Below are 21167 nucleotides of genomic sequence, written 5' to 3'. Positions count from 1 at the left end.
AAAATGTCTGTACAAACATTAACTGTATATATATGGCCCGATCGTATGCCAATATTTACATGGCAGAATTTGAACAATACTACACAAAGTTGTTCCAACACCCTAGTATCTCATTTTTCTGTCGATACATAGACGATCTATTTGTGATATGGGATGGATCGATAATGGAGTTACAATTATGGTTCCAACAGTTGAATTGGGTCCTCCCTAATCTCCATTTCAAAATACAATACAGTATAGAAACTGTCGATTTCCTTGAACTGAGAATTTACAAGCAAGAGAACAGGTTGTGTACAACCTTATTTCGTAAGGAAACCAACAGAAACTCATTATTACAGGCCACCAGTTGCTATCCACCAGCACTTAAAAAGGCACTACCCGTTTCGCAATTCAAGCGGGTAGTTCGCAACAATAGCGATCCTGTACAGGCCAAACATCAACTGATGGAAATGAAGATGAGGTTCCTCCAACGAGATTACTGAGAAGAACATATTGACAACCATCTAAAAAAGTTCTGGGATGTAACACAGGAGGATACACTCCAGTCTAAGGAACAGTGGCCATTGGAAAATAGAATGTCCTACCTAACCACCTATACTGCAGACAAAAAGGATTTCCCAATAGCCATAAGACAGAACTGGAACATTGTGAATACAGATACTACTCTCCCCTTCACAGAGATGGGTCCACCTAGAGTGAGCTATAGGAGATCTAGATCAATCAGAGACACTCTGGTCAAGGTGGATCCGATTGAGAGCTACAAGAAGAGTACTTGGATTAACCCCCCTAAATAGGGATGTTATAGGTGCCTTGGTTGCACATCTTACAATGGAATGAATAACACCAAGTAATTTGTACACCAAGTCATTTGTATTTGTTGCATTGCCCCTGTGGTTTATTTTATGTAGGTAAGACAGTGTATACCCTACGCACCTGTATGGCCAATCACCACGCTGCTATTAGGCTAGCAATTCGTAAAAAGGAATCAGAACAGCCAGGTGCAAGGAATTTTGTGATAACTGGCCATACGGCCATTGATCTTAGATATGTTATTATAGATCATGTTTCTAAATCAAACAGAGGGGGAGACAGAGCCAAACTACTTTTACAGAAGGAAGCAAAGTGGATTTTCACTTTAAACACATTGGCTCCTAAAGGTTTAAAAACCTACCTAGATTGGCACTGTTTCCTCTAACTCTGTATTTCCGTTTTAGATCAATTGGCCCATAAAGTAAAATATAAAATGTGAGGATCACGTTTGGGGACCCGTAGCTTTCTGGATGTGGCCTCTTTTCCCATAATAATGATGACTTAGTGATTGGGACCAATGATTTACGGTACATTAGACTGTAATATGTATATCAATATTTGTAGACTTATGCTGACTCTGTAAATAATGCTGACACTGTAGATACGTTAATGGTCTTGTACATGCTTATGCTGTTCTCTGTTCCATTTGACAGGGTAGCGACTTCCGGTTGCTATATATATATATATATATATATATATATATTAGTATAAGGCAAAGTGCACTCCAGATTTAGTCCATATCCGCCTTGGGTGCTATATCAAAAACACAATAGCATCTAAACATGAAGCACTCCAAAGGTCTTGTATAATGGTCACCTTTATTGTACAATAAAGGTGACCATTATACAAGACCTTTGGAGTGCTTCATGTTTAGATGCTATATATATATATATATATATATATATATATATATATATATATATATATATATATATATATATATATATATATATATATAGGAACACAATATGTAAAAATGAAAAAAAGGTAAAACATATCACAAATCTATGAAAATCTCAAATAAATCAACCATAAATATTCAGAAAACAAAAAGTAAGTGAAATAAGAGCATGTTTTCATATATTAATTAACAGGCTTGTTAAAGGGAGTGGACAGTGTACTATAAAATGCATTTCCTCTTAATGTGTTCCAAATTACCTACTGCATAGTAAATGGTTCATTCATATTTATTTTTGTATTTTAAATTGCTAGTTTTGCTCATCAAAACCAGAATCTGTTGTTCTTAAAGGGACATGAAACCCCAAAAATTTCTTTCATGATTTGGATAGAACATACAATTTTAAAAAAAACAGTGCAATAGACAAACGTGTGCAGGCACCAATCAGCAGCTAGCTCCCACTAGTGTAGGATATGTGCGTATTATTTTTCAACAAGGGATACAAAGAGAACGTAACACACTTGAAAATAGATGTAAATTTAAAAGTATCTTTAAACGACATGTTCTATCTGAATCATGCAAGTTTAATTTTGACTTTCCTATCCCTTTAAGGACATACCCATAAAAAATGGCTTAGTCTGTAATTCAAGCAGACCTGCTAATGTCATCTAAGTCTAAACACTAAGGCATCTACTTATCAAGCCGTCAACCGCAAATACGCTGGAATTCCGCAGCGTATTTGTGGCGAGCCTGATTCCCCTTAGTTATCAAACCCTACAGACCGGCAAAAGTAGAATTTTGTGACGTAACATACGATCCGCCGGGCAAAGTCCGACACAGATCGATGCTTACGTCATTACAGATGTTCCAAATGCAAATTCAGCACTATCTGACTACTTTTGCTAGTTAACAAATTTCTACCAGGTACGCTCACCACTATTCCGGCCCAGCGTACCTGGTTTTCAATCTGCCGCTCTGGAGGCGGCGGGTACCATAGGAATCAATGGGAGTCTGAAAGCAGCGAAAGCTTATGTTCGCTGCTGCCCAATATCCCATTGATGCCTATGGTAATGTTTACACCTAACACACTAACATGTACCCCAAATCTAAACACCCTGAATCTGCCGACCCCTACATTATACTTATTAACCCTTAATCTGCTGCCTCGACACTGCCGACACCTACATAAAGTTATTAACCCCTAATCTGCCCCCCCTACACCGCCGCCACCTACATTATACTTATTAACCCCTAATCTGCCCCACCTACACCTCCGCCACCTACATTATACTTATTAACCCCTAATCTGCCACCCCTACACCGCCACCACTATATTAAATTTATTAACCCCTAAACCTAAGTCTAGCCCTAACCCTAACACCCCCTAACTTAAATATCATTTAAATAAATCTAAATAAATATTCCTATCATTAAATAAATTATTCCTATTTAAAGATAAATACTTACCTATAAAATAAACCCTAAGATAGCTACAATATAACTAATAGTTACATTGTGGCTAGCTTAGAATTTATTTTTAATTTACATGCAAGTTTGTATTTATTTTAACTAGGTAGAATAGTTACTAAATTGTTATTAACTATTTAATAACTACCTAGCTAAAATAAATACAAATATACCTGTAAAATAAAACCTAACCTAAGTTACAATTACACCTAACACTACACTATAATTAAATTAATTCCCTAAATTAAACACAATTAAATAAAATTATCTAAAGTACAAAAAATCCCACTAAATTACAGAAAATAATAATCAAATTACAAGATTTTTAAACTAATTACACCTAATCTAATTCCCCTAACAAAATAAAAAAGCCCCCCAAAATAAAAAAGCCCTACCCTACGCTAAATTACAAATAGCCCTTAAAAGGGCCTTTTGCGGGGCATTGCCCCAAAGTAATCAGCTCTTTTACCTGTAAAAAAAATTACAAATCCCCCCCAACATTAAAACCCACCACCCACACCACTCACACAACCAACTGAATGAAGGTACCTTTAAGTGATGTCATCCAAGATGGCGTCCCTTAGATTCCGATTGGCTGATAGAATTCTATCAGCCAATCGGAATTAAGGTAGAAAAAATCCTATTGGCTGATGCAATCAGAAAATAGGATTGAGCTTGCATTCTATTGGCTGTTCCAATAAACCAATAGAATGCAAGCTCAATCATATTGGCTGATTGGATCAGCCAATAGGATTGAACTTAAATCCTATTGGCTGATTGCATCAGCCAATAGGATTTTTTCTACCTTAATTCCGATTGGCTGATAGAATTCTATCAGCCAATTGGAATCTAAGGGACGCCATCTTGGATGACGTCACTTAAAGGTACCTTCATTCAGCAAAAAGACAGCGGTCAAAGAGGATGCTCCGCGTTGGATGTCTTGAAGATGGAGCCGCTCTGTGCCGGATGGATGAAGATAGAAGATGCCGTCTGGATGAAGACTTCTGCCCGTCTGGAGGACCACTTCTGCCCATCTGGAGGACCACTTCTGCCGGATTCGTTGAAGACTTCGGCCCGGTTGGGTGAAGACTTCTCCCGGTAAGGTGATCTTCAAGGGGTTATTGTTAGGTTTTTTAAGGGGGTATTGGGTGGGTTTTAGAGTAGGGTGGGTTGTGTGGGTGGTGGATTTTAATGTTGGGGGGGGATTTGTAATTTTTTTTACAGGTAAAAGAGCTGATTACTTTGGGGCAATGCCCCGCAAAAGGCCCTTTAAGGGCTATTTGTAATTTAATGTAGGGTAGGGCTTTTTTTTATTTTCGGGGGGCTTTTTTATTTTGTTAGGGGGATTAGATTAGATGTAATTAGTTTAAAAATCTTGTAATTTGTTTATTATTTTCAGTAATTTAGTGGGGGGGTTTGTACTTTAGATAATTTTATTTAATTGTATTTATTTTAGGGAATTAATTTAATTATAGTGTAGTGTTAGGTGTAATTGTAACTTGGGTTAGGTTTTATTTTACAGGTAAATTTGTATTTATTTTAGCTAGGTAGTTATTCAATAGTTAAAAACTATTTAGTAACTACTCTACCTAATTAAAATAAATACAAACTTGCCTGTAAAATAAAAATAAATCCTAAGCTAGCTACAATGTAACTCTTAGTTATATTGTAGCTAGCTTAGGGTTTATTTTATAGGTAAGTATTTTGTTTTAAACAGGAATAATTTATTTAATGAAAGGAATATTTATTTAGATTTATTTAAATTATATTTAAGTTAGGGGTTAGGTTTAGGGGTTAATAAATTTAATATAGTGGCACCTGTGTAGGGGGGGCAGATTAGGGTTAATAAATATAATGTAGGTGGTGGCGGTGCACTATGCGGTTGACTAAACAAGCTGTTAATTGGCTGAGTCTGTAACTTGCGCCCAACTGACACACTACAGACTCTTTGAACAGTGCAGCAGCTGGGGAACGATTAGCAGCAATTCATAATATACAGTGAGTAACTAATATTATACCTAATCCGATATGATCATTCCATTAATCCCTAACTCACTGATCATAGGTTAAATGTCTATATTTAATGGTAACATTTATTCTTTCTAACGCTAAATATGAAGCTCATCTTTGCAATAATTGCATTTAGCCACACAAACTGTAACTATGTGTCTAAATAGCCTTACATTATCTGGTGCCGAATAATACACTGATTAGTGTGTAAACTTGAACATATAAGCTACGTTGTTGCAGAAGGGTTTATATATTTACTCAAATGAGTTTAACTACATTGTATATGATTTGATATACTGAATTTTAAAGGTATATATTAAGCATGATGTCTTCACAGTTTTTATACACATAAGTGTTTACACACTGGTGTTTCTTTTTGTCTTATTAACAGTTAGGAATTAATAATCACACCACTGTTATTGAATGCCTTAAATTGTTTGTGTAATATGGTTGCCAGGTAACTACCTGGTCTCCATGGATACGGTTTTGGCGCAATTTCTTGGAATGTAAGATGGGAGGGGTTTATTTGGGTTTAAAGTCACTTTGTTTCTTGTGCACTGTGTTTGGTCTGAGGAAGGGGTTTGCGTACCCCAAAACGTCACCATTGAATAAATAAGGTATTATTTTAACTGAATCCAGCGAGTGCAGTCCCTACTTGTTGATACTTATTGAAATTTTGACTGAGCACCCTGGTTGCTGACTATCTTTGAATTGCGAGGGCAGATACACAGTGGAAATATACAGAGAGTGCAGAATTATTAGGCAAATGAGTATTTTGACCACATCATCCTCTTTATGCATGTTGTCTTACTCCAAGCTGTATAGGCTCGAAAGCCTACTACCAATTAAGCATATTAGGTGATGTGCATCTCTGTAATGAGAAGGGGTGTGGTCTAATGATATCAACCCCCTATATCAGGTGTGCATAATTATTAGGCAACTTCCTTTCCTTTGGCAAAATGGGTCAAAAGAAGGACTTGACAGGCTCAGAAAAGTCAAAAATAGTGAGATATCTTGCAGAGGGATGCAGCACTCTTAAAATTGCAAAGCTTCTGAAGCGTGATCATCGAACAATCAAGCGTTTCATTCAAAATAGTCAACAGGGTCGCAAGAAGCGTGTGGAAAAACCAAGGCGCAAAATAACTGCCCATGAACTGAGAAAAGTCAAGCGTGCAGCTGCCAAGATGCCACTTGCCACCAGTTTGGCCATATTTCAGAGCTGCAACATCACTGGAGTGCCCAAAAGCACAAGGTGTGCAATACTCAGAGACATGGCGAAGGTAAGAAAGGCTGAAAGACGACCACCACTGAACAAGACACACAAGCTGAAACGTCAAGACTGGGCCAAGAAATATCTCAAGAGTGATTTTTCTAAGGTTTTATGGACTGATGAAATGAGAGTGAGTCTTGATGGGCCAGATGGATGGGCCCGTGGCTGGATTGGTAAAGGGCAGAGAGCTCCAGTCCGACTCAGACGCCAGCAAGGTGGAGGTGGAGTACTGGTTTGGGCTGGTATCATCAAAGATGAGCTTGTGGGGCCTTTTCGGGTTGAGGATGGAGTCAAGCTCAACTCCCAGTCCTACTGCCAGTTTCTGGAAGACACCTTCTTCAAGCAGTGGTACAGGAAGAAGTCTGCATCCTTCAAGAAAAACATGATTTTCATGCAGGACAATGCTCCATCACACGCGTCCAAGTACTCCACAGCGTGGTTGGCAAGAAAGGGTATAAAAGAAGAAAATCTAATGACATGGCCTCCTTGTTCACCTGATCTGAACCCCATTGAGAACCTGTGGTCCATCATCAAATGTTAGATTTACAAGGAGGGAAAACAGTACACCTCTCTGAACAGTGTCTGGGAGGCTGTGGTTGCTGCTGCACGCAATGTTGATGGTGAACAGATCAAAACACTGACAGAATCCATGGATGGCAGGCTTTTGAGTGTCCTTGCAAAGAAAGGTGGCTGTATTGGTCACTGATTTGTTTTTGTTTTGTTTTTGAATGTCAGAAATGTATATTTGTGAATGTTGAGATGTTATATTTGTTTCAATGGTAAAAATAAATAATTGAAATGGGTATATATTTGTTTTTTGTTAAGTTGCCTAATAATTATGCACAGTAATAGTCACCTGCACACAGAGATATCCCCCTAAAATAGCTATAACTAAAAACAAACTAAAAACTACTTCCAAAACTATTCAGCTTTGATATTAATGAGTTTTTTGGGTTCATTGAGAACATGGTTGTTGTTCAATAATAAAATTAATCCTCAAAAATACAACTTGCCTAATAATTCTGCACTCCCTGTATATATATATATATACACACACACAGATACATACATGCATACACACTGTATTTATATGTATATAATATATACACTTTGAATAATGAAAGCAAATGCAATCCAATGAAGGGTTGAATGGATGGTTGCCTTTGGGCCTAAGAATCCTCCTCTATCACAGAGTCTCACCCACTTAAGGTGCAATAGACCAATTTCTGCTGAGGGGAGCTAAATAACCCCAGAGCAAGACACACAGAAATGTAAGCACCATGTGTAATAAAAGATAATAAAGATAATATTCATAACAGAGGTGATAACACAGCAGGACCGCTGACAGTCTTACATTAGGTGTATTGTAGGAAGTGTTACTGCTCATTACTAGAGGATCTTACTATCCCTCTAACCAGACTGTGCTCCAGTTCCTCACACCAGCAGCAGCAGTGTTTATTGAAGTGCTTCTATTCTCTGTCCAGAGGGAACTTAGTTCCTCCTGCAAAAATAGTGCAGGAACTCGGTTCCCATTCATTCCCGCTTGACTTGACCCCTGCCTTTAAGTAAGAATGAATTGCATTCTGTTAGGTATAACCAATATGTAATAAACAAATGGGTGAGATATATTGCAAGGCATATTTATCACAGCTTGTCATTCACTTCCATATTTCCGCTAGCAGATATGTAATATTACAATTTACATGAAAAATAACTTGAAAAATATTAATAAGTAATTACCCTTTTGGAATATATCCCACAACAGGAATATCATAAGCCGACTCCATATCAGCATAACAACATGCTAGAGATGAGGTAATTATCTGTGCAAGAAAGAAAATGTAATAGAAATAGTAAGGTTGGCGGCTGAAGCATCAAGGGAAACGCATTTAAAATATCATACGATAATTGCCAGCTTGTTGCAAAAGTACCAGTAGCAAAACATTGGAAGTAATCATTTCACAAAGTAACAACTGTCTTCTTATGATTCAAACTTCATTACACAAGGAAAATTAATCAATACAGAATTTAAAGGGACAGTCTACTCCAGAATTGTTATTGTTTAAAAAGATAGATAATCCCTTTATTACCCATACCCCAGTTTTTCATAACCAACACTATTATATTAATATACGTTGTTACCTCTGTGATTACCTTGTATCTAAGCCTCTGCAGACTGCCCCCTTATCTCAGTTTTTTGACAGAGATGCATTTTAGCCAATCAGACTCATAAATGACTCCACAGGAGTGAGCACAACTATCTATATTGCACACATGAACTAGTGCTGTCTAGCTGTGAAAAACTGTCAAAATGCACTGATATAAGAGATTGCCTTTAGTGAATGAAAAAATAGCATATGAGCCTACCTAGGTTTATCTTTCAACAAAGAATACCAAAAGAACAAAGCAAATTTGATGATAAAAGTAAATTGGAAAGTTGTTAAAATTGTATAATCTATCTGAATCATGAAAGTTTAATTTTGACTAGACTGTCCCTTTAAAACAATAATCACAGGAAGTTTGCTACATATTCATATTATTGTACATAAATGTAAAACTCTCTATAAGTAGTCTAGTTTTTCCTGTCTGGATATATTTAGCAACTTTGTAAGTGCATACACTTGATTTACAATAAAAAATGTGAATGTTGTGCACAAACCAATCACAATCTACAAAGGACAATGGTCACAAAGTTTAATAAAATAAATTTAAGGGACATAGTACCCATAAACGGAATCACTTGGAAGTGATGAAGCATAACTGTGAAAAGCTGACAAAAAAATATTGCATCTCTATGTGAAAAAAGACAGATATTTTACCTAAAAATTCCTTCAGCTTACAACAGTTATTGTTCTGTGAAGTTATCATTCAACTACTGTCCAGCTGCATGTTGGGAAAAAACCAACAGCCGCCAACCATCTGCATCAGTGCTGATTTCACGCTTTGCTTTACTGTGATCTCATGAGATTTTACTGAAATCTCGCAATATTTCCTTGTAAACTTCCTTTAACCGAGTAGGAAAATAACATGACTGTGCCTGCACATGTCAGATGCACCCTCCCTTGCAAGTCCTGGGATTAGCATCCTAATTGGCTGCTTAAAGTCCCTTTACAATGGAATGTGGCTACTGAGGAAATTTTGAGGTAAAGGGAAATATTTATCAATGTGCGAGCGGAAGTAGCGTATCATGTCCACCGCACATCGATAAATGCCGACAGCATATTCTGTTAGCATTTATCATTGCACCAGCAGTTCTTGTGCAGCCGCTAGCAGTTTTTTTTTTTTAATCAACTCGGCCGTATTCAATCGGGTTGATTTCTGTCCGCGGCCTTAGAGCAGGCGGACAAGTTATGGAGCAGAATTCTTTAGACCGCTTGCTTCATAACTTCTGTTTCCGCAAAAGCCTGAAGGCTTGCCAGAAACAAGGGGCATCAAGCTCCAAATATCTTCCTTTATACACATACTGTAGATGTTCAGGTGAGATTTTCTGGTGAGATTTTTCTGTGCTGCATCACTTTCAAGTGCTTCAACACTTTGTATGTACCATATTATAAAATTGCTAGATACAGACAATGCAATATGGCAATACAGACTAAAGTAAATTATGAGTTTAATGTCCATATTAATATATAAAATGGTAATGCAATACATTAGATATTATATAAAATATCATTTAAAATCAAAGGGTGTTGATTTTTTTAAACATATCTAATGCTAAAACACACAAAAAGATATCAAGAAAATTTGTATCTAATTGGTTTATTCTCAGGTAAAGAGATAAGATCCATAGATGTTACTGTGTACAAAGTAAAAATGTACATAAATATAGTCATAAATACAATTGCAGTGAGATACAAAAATAGATACAGACTGAAGTACAATCTGCAACTATCCTTGACTACATACCAATTGGCTAGATTACGAGTTTTGCCGTAAGAGGGGTGTGGTGCTAACTTCCACGTTATTGTCACTGCTCACTTACCTACAGCGCTGGTTTTACAGGTTTTCAGAAACCCGGCGTTAACAGGCAAGAAGTGAGTGTACAGCAAAATTGAGCTCCATACCGCACTCCAATACCAGCGCTGCTTAAGTCAGCAGTGAGCTGGTTGTACGTGCTCGTGCACGATTTCCCCATAGACATCAATGGGGAGAGCCGGCTGAAAAAAACCTAACACCTGCAAAAAAGCAGCGTAAAACTCCGTAACGCAGCCCCATTGATTCCTATGGGGAAACAAAATTTATATTTACACCTAACACCCTAACATAAACCCTGAGTCTAAACACCCCTAATCTTACATTTATTAACCTCCAATCTGCCGCCCCCGTCATTACCGACACCTACATTATATTTATTAACCCCTAATCTGCCGCTCCGGACATCGCCGACACCTACATTATACTTATTAACCCCTAATCTGCCGCCCCAACGTCGCGCCACTATAATAAACATATTAACCCCTAAACCGCCGCACTCTTGCATCGCAAACACTAGTTAAATATTATTAACCCTTAATCTGCCGCCCCTAACATCGCTGCCACCTACCTACATTTAAAGGGACAGTCTACCATAGAATTGTTATTGTTTTAAAAGATAGATAATCCCTTTATGACCCATTCCCCAGTTTTGCATAACTAACACAGTTATATTAATATACATTTTACCTCTGTGATTACCTTGTATCTAGGAACCTTCTTCCAGCCCCCTGATCACATAACTGTGACTGTTTATTATCTATTGTCTTAAATTTAGCATTGTTTTGTGCTAGATCTTTAGTAACCCCCTGTGCCTGAACACAGTGTTATCTATATGGCCCACGTGTACTTTCTGTCTCTTTGTGTTGAAAAGAAATTTAAAAAGCATGTGATAAGAGGCAGCCCTCAAAGGCTTAGAAATTAGCATATGAGCCTACCTATGTTTAGTTTAAACTAAGAATACCAAGAGAAAAAAGCAAATTTGATGATAAAAGTAAATTGGAAAGTTGATTAAAATTAAAAGTCCTATCTGAATAATGAAAGTTTAATTTATATTAGACTGTCCCTTTAAGGGTTTATTGGGTGGGTTTTATTTTTAGGTTAGGGTTTGGGCCGCAATAGAGCTAAATGCCTTTTTAAGGGCAATGCCTATCCAAATGCCCTTTTCCAGGCAACCAGGCAATGGGGAGCTTAGTTTTTCTTTAGTTAGGATTTTATTATTTAAGGGCTATTGGTAGTTTAGTTTAGGCTAGGGGTTTTTTGTTTTTTTTTGGGGGGGGGGGCTTTTTTTATTTTGATAGGACTATTAGATTAGGTGTAATTAGTTTAAATATCTGATCATTTGTTTTTTTATTTTGTGTAATTTAGTGTTTGTTTTTGTAATTTAGGTAATTGTATTTAATTTAGGTAACTTATTTAATTATTTAGTATGTAATGTAGTGTTAGGTGTTAGTGTAACTCAGGTTAGGTTTTATTATACAGGTAAATTTGTATTTATTTTAGCTAGGTAGCTAGTAAATAGTTAATAACTATTTAATAACTATTCTACCTAGTTAAATAAATACAAACTTGCCTGTAAAATAAAAATAAAACCTAAGCTAGATACAATGTGACTATTAGTTATATTGTAGCTAGCTTAGGGTTTATTTTATAGGTAAGTATTTAGTTTTAAATAGGAATAATTTAGTTAATTATAGTAATTTTTATTTAGATTTATTTTAATTATATTTAAGTTAGTGGGTGTTAGGGTTAGGGTTAGACTTAGGTTTAGGGGTTAATAAATTTAGTATAGTGGCGGCGATGTTGGGGGCAACACATTAGGGGTTAATAATTATAGGTAGATGGTGGCAATGTTAGGGGCGGAATATTAGGGGTTAATAATATTTAACTAGTGTTTGCGATGCAGGAGTGCGGTGGTTTAGGGGTTAATATGTTTATTCTAGTGGCGGCGCTGTTGGGAGTGGCAGATTAGGGGTTAATAATTTTATTTTAGTGTTTGTGATGTGGGAGGGCCTTGTTTTAGGGGTTTATAGGTCGTTTATGGGTGTTAGTGTACTTTTTAACACTTTAGTTATGGGTTTTATGCTACAGCTTTGTACTACTGACTACTGACTTTAGAATGCGTTACGAATCTTGCGGTATAGGCTGTACCGCTCACTTTTTGGCCTCCAAGAAAAAGCTTGGAATACCAGCACTATGGAAGTCCCATTGAAAAAAACGTTACGTAAATTGCGTAAATTAATTTGTTGTACGGCCAAAAAAGTGTGCGGTGCCCCTAAACCTTCAAGGCTCGTAATACCAGCGGTAGTGAAAAAGCAGCGTTATGAGCCTTAACGCTGCTTTTTTACTCATACCGCAAAACTCGTAATCTAATATTCAATTGTATTTAGTTTTAGTTTAGTGTATTTAGTTTTTGTACCAACTAGGCAAATGGAAATGTGTTATAAAGGGTCATGGAAAACCATTAGAACCAGGGATTATTGATTTGTCATAAAATTAAATAAAAAATGTGAAAAGCATAGGAGTAAGAAAGCATTATGCATATAACTCCCCCTAAATCTTTCTACCACAGGCATGTGTCTAGGTGACCTAAGCTTCTTTTGGTCCACCACTAGTCTATTTTGTTTACTTAGCTTTAAGCTTTCTCAATGGGTATGTAAACATAAAATAAAACATATCTGTGTTACTCACCAATATTAAATCAATCGGAATGACAAACTTTATTTTATTTTTAAATCGTTCATTAAGGTCTTTTACCACAATGAGCACTGCAAGACAACATATGGAGGAAAGCAGGACCTCCAACTGAACCATATTGATATTCTTGATTATGTAGTGATAAATCTGCAGTAATTGAAAAAGATCTATTGGTTAACAATGAAACACAGTAAAACTATGTATTGCAGATAAAGAAGTTTGTATATATGTGAACAAATATACACTTTCCACATAATATTTAAAAAAAACTTACGTAGAACATTCCAAGTGGCCCTGATATGTAAGGCATCTTCATTCCTAATAGATACTTCACTTGAGATGTCACCACATGTGTAGCAGCTCCTGTTGTCATGGAGCTAACAACAGGTTCTGACAAGAGTAATGTTGCACTACCCAAATGCAACAAACCCAGGGATAACTAAAAATATAAATATGCTAGATTAGCTCACAATCTGGACCCAACATATCACATTACAGTCCATAAAATTTACTACTAGCCTGTGGCAAAAATAAAGTGAAATTGTATTCCGAAAAATACATGCTGTGGTTTATTAGACAATGCAATCTTTACTTTAAAATGCTGCCCTTTTAATGGATACCTTTAAGATTCACCGGACCACAGCCAAAATTTTACATAAAATGCTTGTCACAAAAAACACTGGTTCTCTTGTCCCCATAGCACCTGTTGCTACATGAAACCTTACCATGATGCCTAGTGAAATGAACTATTTTGCAATCTAACCAAATTAACACAATGCCCTAAATCCCCTCACACAACAATAAAATCTTAACTGTACCCACCTTGTTCATAACATTTACTACTTTAACCATATGTGATTTCTGAGTCACATCGTTCTCAGGTGCTGTTTCAACCCACGTGCCCACAATTCCAAATGTAAGACCCCTTAGATTCCACCATAAGGAAACCCATCTCCCACAATGGTTCTCTAAAGGAACACCAGCACTCATAATGGCCCACCTGTTCCAATATTCGTTCCTCCCAAAGGGTCCTTATAAAATATTTTGAGCCCACACCTATAATTATTTTATTATTATTATACTTTATTTATTAACCGCCAAAATATTCCTGCAGCGCTGTCCATGGATAAAATTCATTTAAATAAAACAATACAAGACTTGCAAGATACAGGACAAAATTTACAAACACATACAGGAGGGATTGAGGGCCCTATTCCCACGGGAACTTACAATCTAGAAGGGTAGGAGGTTGAGAAACAGGAGGTGAGGACTGCAAGATTGAGAAGGATGTTAATACAGAGTTAGATGAAGAAAATGTTAGGCAAGGGAAATTAATTTATTATTGAGTTGGGTGGTAGGCTTCCCTGAACAGAAAAGTCTTCAGGGAACATTTAAAGGAAGAAAGATTAGGGCAAAGCCTGACAGCACGAGGGAGAGTGCTCCAGAGGGTAGGTGCTGCACGAGAGAAGTCCTGCAGTCTAGCATGAGAGGAGGTGATAGTTGCGGATGCAAGGAGCATGGTCATTGTTGGATCTTAGTGGACGTGCTGGAGTATACTTGTGTATTAGAGAGGATAGGTAGAGGGGAGCGGCGTTGGTGAGAGTTTTGTATGTAAGGGTGAGAATTTTGAATTTGATTCTGCTGTGAATGGGGAGCCAATGAAGGGACTCACAGAGAGGTGCAGCAGATACAGATTGACTGGAAAGGTGGATCAGCCTGGCAGAGGCATTTAGGATGGATTGAAGGGGGGAGAGGCGGGAAAGAGGAAGGCCAGCGAGTAGGTTATTGCAGTAGTCAAGTCGGGAGATAACAAGGGAGTGGATTATTTGCTTTGTGGTGTCAGCACTCAGAAAAGGCTGAATTTTGGAAATATTGCGTAGATGATTGCGGCAGGATGTAGAAAGTGATTGGATATGGGGGGCGAAGGATAGGTTTGAGTCAAGTGTGACTCAGAGGCAGCGGACTTGGGGCGATGGGGAAATGGTGATGCCGTCAACAGGGATAGAGAAGTCAGAAGTCGGCGTAGAGCTTGAGGTGGGGATAAGAAGGAGCTCAGTCTTGGACATGTTATTCTTTAGGTGGTGAAAGGCCATCCAGGCAGAAATACCAGATAAGCAGTTTCTGACATGAGAGAGGACAGAGGGAGAGAGAGTAGGGGTGGGAGGTAGATCTGGGTGTCATCAGCATAGAGGTGATATTTGAAGCCATAACTGTTGATAAGTTTACCTAGCGAAGAAGTATAGATGGAGAAGAGTAGAGGACCCAGAACAGATCCTTGAGGTACTCCAACAGACAGAGGCATAGGAGAGGAGGAGTCGCCGGCAAATGACACAGAAAAAGACCTGTGAGAAAGATAGGAGTGAATCCAGGAAAGAGCAGTGTCACAGAGGCCAACTGTGTCAAAGGCAGCTGAGAGGTCAAGTAAGATGAGTATAGAGTAGTGGCCAATATTTTTAGCAGAGAGAAGAGCAGGGCAGTCTCAGTTGAGTGTTTTGGGCGGAATCCGGATTGCAGTGGGTCAAGCAAGGAGTTGGCGGACAGGAATTGGGTTAGGCTATTGTAAACTAGTTTTTCAAGGAGTTTTGATGTTAGTGGAAGCAGTGATTTGGGGCGGTAGCTTTCAGGAGAATTAGGGTCGAGGGAGGGTTTTTTGAGTATGGGAGTGACTTTTGAATGTTTGAAAGAAGATGGGAATGAGCCAGTAGAGAGAGATAGGTTGAAGATGTGGGTAAGAGCAGGGGTGAGGGTGGAAGACAGGGAGGGTATTAGATGGGAAGGGATAGGGTCGAGTGGGCAGGTAGTGAGGCGTGAGGAAGATAGTAAGGAAGAAACTTCATTCTCAGTGGCTGGATGTTAGATACAGAGGGTCGCAGACGGAGTAATTGGGCCTGTTGTTAGAATATTGCAGGTTGGTGTTGGGATGTTGCTTCGGATAGTATGTGTTTTGTTTAAGAAGTAGTCTGCCAGGTCTTCAGAACTAAAGACAGGCGGGGGTGGTGGAGCAGGTGGGTAGAGGAGAGAGTTAAAGGTGGAGAAGAGTCGTTTAGGGTTTGAGGAAAGAGTAGATATGAGAGAAGAGAAGTAAGTTTGCTTGGCTAAGTGAAGGGCGGAAGTGTATGAACGAAGAATAAACTTATAGTGTATGAAATCGGGTTAAGAGTGAGTTTTCCTCCAGACACGCTCAGCAGTACGGGAGCATTTTTGCAAATAGTGTGTTTGCTGAGCATGCCAGGGCTGTAACTGACGGCGTGGTGTTTTGAGCAGCTGGGGAGGGGCAAGTGTGTCTAATGCAGAGGAGAGAGTTTTGTTGTAGTGGGCTGTAGCGAGATCAGGGCAGGTTATAGTGGAGGTGTGAGGGAGGAGATTTTGAATGATTTTTGAAAATTGGAGCGGATCCACAGCATGTGTATTTCTACAGGTGCGGGGGCAGGATGGAGAAGTGGGTTTAGCTGTTGCATTAATATTATAGGTGACCAGGTGATGGTCTGAAATGGGAAAAGGGCGACAAGTGGTGTCAGATATAGAGCAGAGGTAGGAAAATACCAGGTTGATGGAGTGTCCATCACGGTGAGTCGGGAATAACCTATAATATTTCACTCCAAGTAACCCCAGACCGTAATAAAGTTTCCCCATATAACAGACAGCACCTATAAAAGTTTACCCGAAGGGTCAAATATACCTATAATCGTCAACCTTAAAATTGTGATATAAATTATTTCATTATGCATAGAAAAAAATAACCTTTGTAATATGCTTTCATTACTTATTCCCAATTTGCAATAATTTAACTCTGAAAAGTGAGTAGCCTAGTCTACTCCAGTTACAAGTCCAGATGGTTTCCTCCAAAAAAAGCAAGTGGAGTCTGGCCACATCATACAGACCTAACTGACTAGTGATGAGAGAAAGCATTAAAGGGACACTGAACCCACATTTTTTCTTTCGTGATTCAGATAGAGCATGCAATTTTAAGCAACTTTCTAATTTACTCCTATTATCAAATTTTCTTCATGCTCTTGGTATGTTTATTTGAAAAGCAAGAATGTAAGTTTAGATACTGGCCCATTTTTGGTGAACAACCTGGGTTTTCCTTGCTGATTGGATAGCACCAATAAACAAGTGCTGTCCATTGGGCTAAAACAAAAATTTGCTGGCTCCTTAGCTTAGATGCCTTCTTTTTCAAATAAAGATATCAAGAGAACGAAGAAAAATTGATAATAGGAGTAAATAAGAAAATTTACTCCTATTATCAAATTTTCTTCATGCTCTTGGTATGTTTATTTGAAAAGCAAGAATGTAAGTTTAGATACTGGCCCATTTTTGGTGAACAACCTGGGTTTTCCTTGCTGATTGGATAGCACCAATAAACAAGTGCTGTCCATTGGGCTAAAACAAAAATTTGCTGGCTCCTTAGCTTAGATGCCTTCTTTTTCAAATAAAGATATCAAGAGAACGAAGAAAAATTGATAATAGGAGTAAATAAGAAAATTGCTTAAAATCGCATGCTCTATCTTATATAATGAAATAAAAAATGTGGGTTCAGTGTCCCTTTAAGCAATAAAAGGAGAAATCAGCACCTCTACCAGAGGGTGAGTCTGTATAAGAAGAAAAACTGGGAGTTCAGCCGTAGGTTTAAAAGTGAATGGCATTAAGTCAGTTTCCAATTATGGGGGAGGAGGAAATTATAGATAAGATTTTGCTGGAAAAAGAGACTTCATGGGCAGGGCCGCCATCAGGGGTGAAAAGGGTGACTCCTGTCAGGGGCCCACATTTTAAAAAAATAATAATTTACACTACAGCTGACTTAATTTTGAAAATACATACAAACAAGCCTAAATCCTGCATTTAACCAGATCTAATGGTATGAGACTGAGTACCACATCTTATGGTTTCACCAAGACCATTTTCTGCGTGTGTTTCTGTGAGGGTATGTGTGTATGTATGTCTTTGTGTATTTTCTGTGGATGCCTCTGCAAGGGTGGGTGTGTATGTCTTTGTGTGTTTTCTGTGGATGTCTCTGTGAGGGAGTGTGTGTATATGTATGTCTGTGTTTTCTGTGGATGTCTCTGTGAGTGTATGTGCATATGTCTTTGTGCATTTTCTGTGGGTGTCTCTGTGAAGGTGTGTGTGTGTATGTATATGTGTGTTTTCTGTGAATGTCTCTGTGAGGGTGTGTGCATATGTCTGTGTGTTTTTTGTGGATGTCTCTGTGAGGGGGTGTGCATATGTTTGTGTATTTTCTATGGGTGTCTCTGTGAGGGTGTATGCATATATCTGTGTGTTTTCTGTTGGTGACTCTGTGAGGGTGTGTGTGTATGTCTTTGTGTGTTTTCTGTGAGTGTCTCTCTGTGTGTTTATATCTTTGTGTGTTTTCTGTGGATGTCTCAGTGAGAGTGTAAGTGTATGTATGTCTTTGTGTGTTTTCTGTTGGTGTCTGTGGGTGTGTATGTCTTTGTGTGTTTTCTGTGTGTGTGTGTGTGTGTGTGTGTGTGTGTGTATGTATGTCTTTGTGTGCTTTCTGTGGGTGTCTGTGAGTGCGTATGTCTTTGTGTGTTTTCTGAGGCTGTATCTGTGGGTGTTTCCTTGGGTGTATGTGCAATTTTGTTTTTCAGTTTGTGTGTGTCCATTGTCTGTTCCTTTGTAGGACATTTTGACCTTACTACTGATTATTCACATTTTTCTACCGACTTTGAGACTAATGAGACTTTTCCGGAATTCACCAATCCACCACGTAACCTTTAAATTATTGTTTAGGCAGTTCAGGGCCCTTCCTTTTAGTCACTGCATGCTGTTGTCATCATATAGTTGGCATCTTCCTTGACAAAAAGATCATCAGAACTACATATTTTGTCTTGTAAATCTCCTTTTTTGACAAAACTGCCTACCTCATTACTTATCAGGTCAATGCAAACAAGTGCTGAGTGTCTGTGTGGGTGTCTGTGTCTGAGTGTGTTTGTGTGTTTCTTTGCATGTCTGTTAGAGAGTGCCTACAGTATATGTGAATCCTTATGTGTGTGTTTCAGTGTATGAGTGTGTCTGTGTGTTTCTGTGTTTGTGTGTTACTATCTTTACTACATTTCCAAGTTTGACTACACTTAAGAATAAAGTGCATATACATTTTAGTCACTTGGTCAGAAATTGCACATGTCAAAGGTGGGGGGGGACCTGATCAATGGTTAAGTAAGTTGCCCCAAATTTCTAGTTGCGTCCCTGCTCCTGAGTGTATAACCTAAGTACTTTATCCCCCAAGTGGAATGAGCAGGGCCATCTTTAACACAGGGCAAAAGGGGCAGCTGCCCAGGGCCCAGTCTTTGTTGAGGGGCCCAATAGTCTTAAATTTTTTTATTTTTTTTTAGTTCATGCCAGACTGCTGATGTCATGTGACATGGGGGACACATACAGTCAGTCCTAATATTTTCATAGTCAAAAGTTATCTGCTTATATTTATTTGTGAGAAACTGTGCCAGAACGTGCGGATGTCATGTGACAATCCAAGCTAGTGCCATGTGCTGTTTTAGATGTGCACTGTGCAGCACTGGATGCTAAGCCCTAACTCGGCATCCAGCCAATCCTACTGCATCAGAAAAGGTCCTGCTGGGGTTACCACTGTTACCAGGTAACTGCTCTGGTGGTGGGGATTGTTTCTGGGTAGGGCTGACTATAGGCGCATGCAGCAGAAAGTTGGAGTTGTGGGCACGTGAGGATTTGAGCATCTGTGCAGCTGCACACACTGCTCTCTTCAGTCTTGAAGCTGTGTGATTTGTCTGTATCCATGCAGTCTTGGGCAGACAGCATCCAGTCTGCTGGTCCCCTTAGCCCTGCTCTTTCTGCTGTGGCTCTAATATAAAGTAACTGAAGTTTGTTAGGGGAACAGTGCTTTGTAGAAAGGTGTCAGTCGGAAGAATAAGTGAGTGTACACATGCCCCTCCCCCCATGCAGCATTGTCTAGTGCAGGGTGAGAGGGAACTTGTTCCTAGCAAAGAAGTGACATGTGCTGCTGTGGCTGATGTATAGTGTCATGCTGATACTTCACACATTAAGGTAAGGTTTATTTTTATAGTTTTTATTTTTCTCTGTCTCAGATTTTACAGCTTCCCATAGTAGTTCTACTGTTCCAGTAGTAAACTTATATTTGTCTGCACCTCCATGCTTCCTCCTCAGTCTTTTTTTCTCCTGTTGGCTGCCCTAAATCTCTTTAACCAGCTAACCTCACACCAGAATCACATTCAAAAGAATATTAAATTAATCCACAGTGGAGGAGTTTATATATTTATTTACTTATTAGTACTGCTTAGGTCCAGTTTCACATAAGTGAATGATCCACTGCTGGGCTAATAATTTAAAAGAAAATTATAAAATAAATTGATTTAGTTGTTTTTTGGGATGTTGGGGTGGAGAGCGAAATTGCATGGGGGGGGGGGGGGCAAGAAAATGTTTGCCCAGGGTCCAATCAATATTAAAGACGGCCCTGGGAATGAGAAGCTGGAATTCGCTTTGTTCCTGTTACATCGGAAGGAAGATATATGGGCTAAAAATCATATATACTTTGTATGCTGCATAGTTAAAGGGACGGTAAACAACTTGTAAGCATGAGACATTTCTGCTGTGTTGCTATAGAATAACATATTAGCCAAGTCTTAAACGTTTTTAAAATAAGATAACATCTTTTTTTACTGCAGCTGTTTGTCAATAGCCAAATTCCGCCCCCATTTGCCTTATTTGAAGGAGTCAATCTGGGCTTTAGTCTGCTGATTATAAGGATGGTCATAGCCATTAAAGGAACATGAAACCTAAAAATTTTCTTTCATAATTCTGATAGAGCATACAATTATAAACAACTTTCCAGTTCACTTCTATTATCAATTTTGCTTTTTTTTTCTTTTGCTATCCTTCATTGAAGGAGCAGCAATGCAGTACTGGGAGCTAACTGAACACATTGGTAACCAATAACAAGAGGCATATATGTGCAGCCACCAATCAGCAGATAGTTTCAACAAAGGATACCAAGAAAATAAAGCAAATTAGATAACAGAAGTCAATTGGAAA

General features: G+C 38.4%; 1 protein-coding gene across 1 annotated transcript in view; it reads right to left on the bottom strand.

Moving 5' to 3' along the window:
• Nucleotides 1–21167, bottom strand: part of LOC128659590 (anion exchange transporter-like) — a 187980-nt gene that overhangs the window by 30305 nt on the left and 136508 nt on the right. The window contains exons 4-6 of the mRNA XM_053713177.1: nt 13399–13563; nt 13119–13271; nt 8196–8278 (exon numbers count right to left, since the gene is read on the bottom strand). Coding sequence (XP_053569152.1) covers nt 8196–8278; nt 13119–13271; nt 13399–13563 — 401 coding nt within the window. The remainder of the gene's footprint in view (nt 1–8195; nt 8279–13118; nt 13272–13398; nt 13564–21167) is intronic.

This window comes from Bombina bombina, chromosome 5, assembly GCF_027579735.1.
Source record: "Bombina bombina isolate aBomBom1 chromosome 5, aBomBom1.pri, whole genome shotgun sequence".
Classification (NCBI taxonomy): domain Eukaryota; kingdom Metazoa; phylum Chordata; class Amphibia; order Anura; family Bombinatoridae; genus Bombina; species Bombina bombina.
The sequence above is the reverse complement of the archived record's forward strand: the minus strand, read 5'-3'. Positions and strand labels throughout refer to the sequence as shown.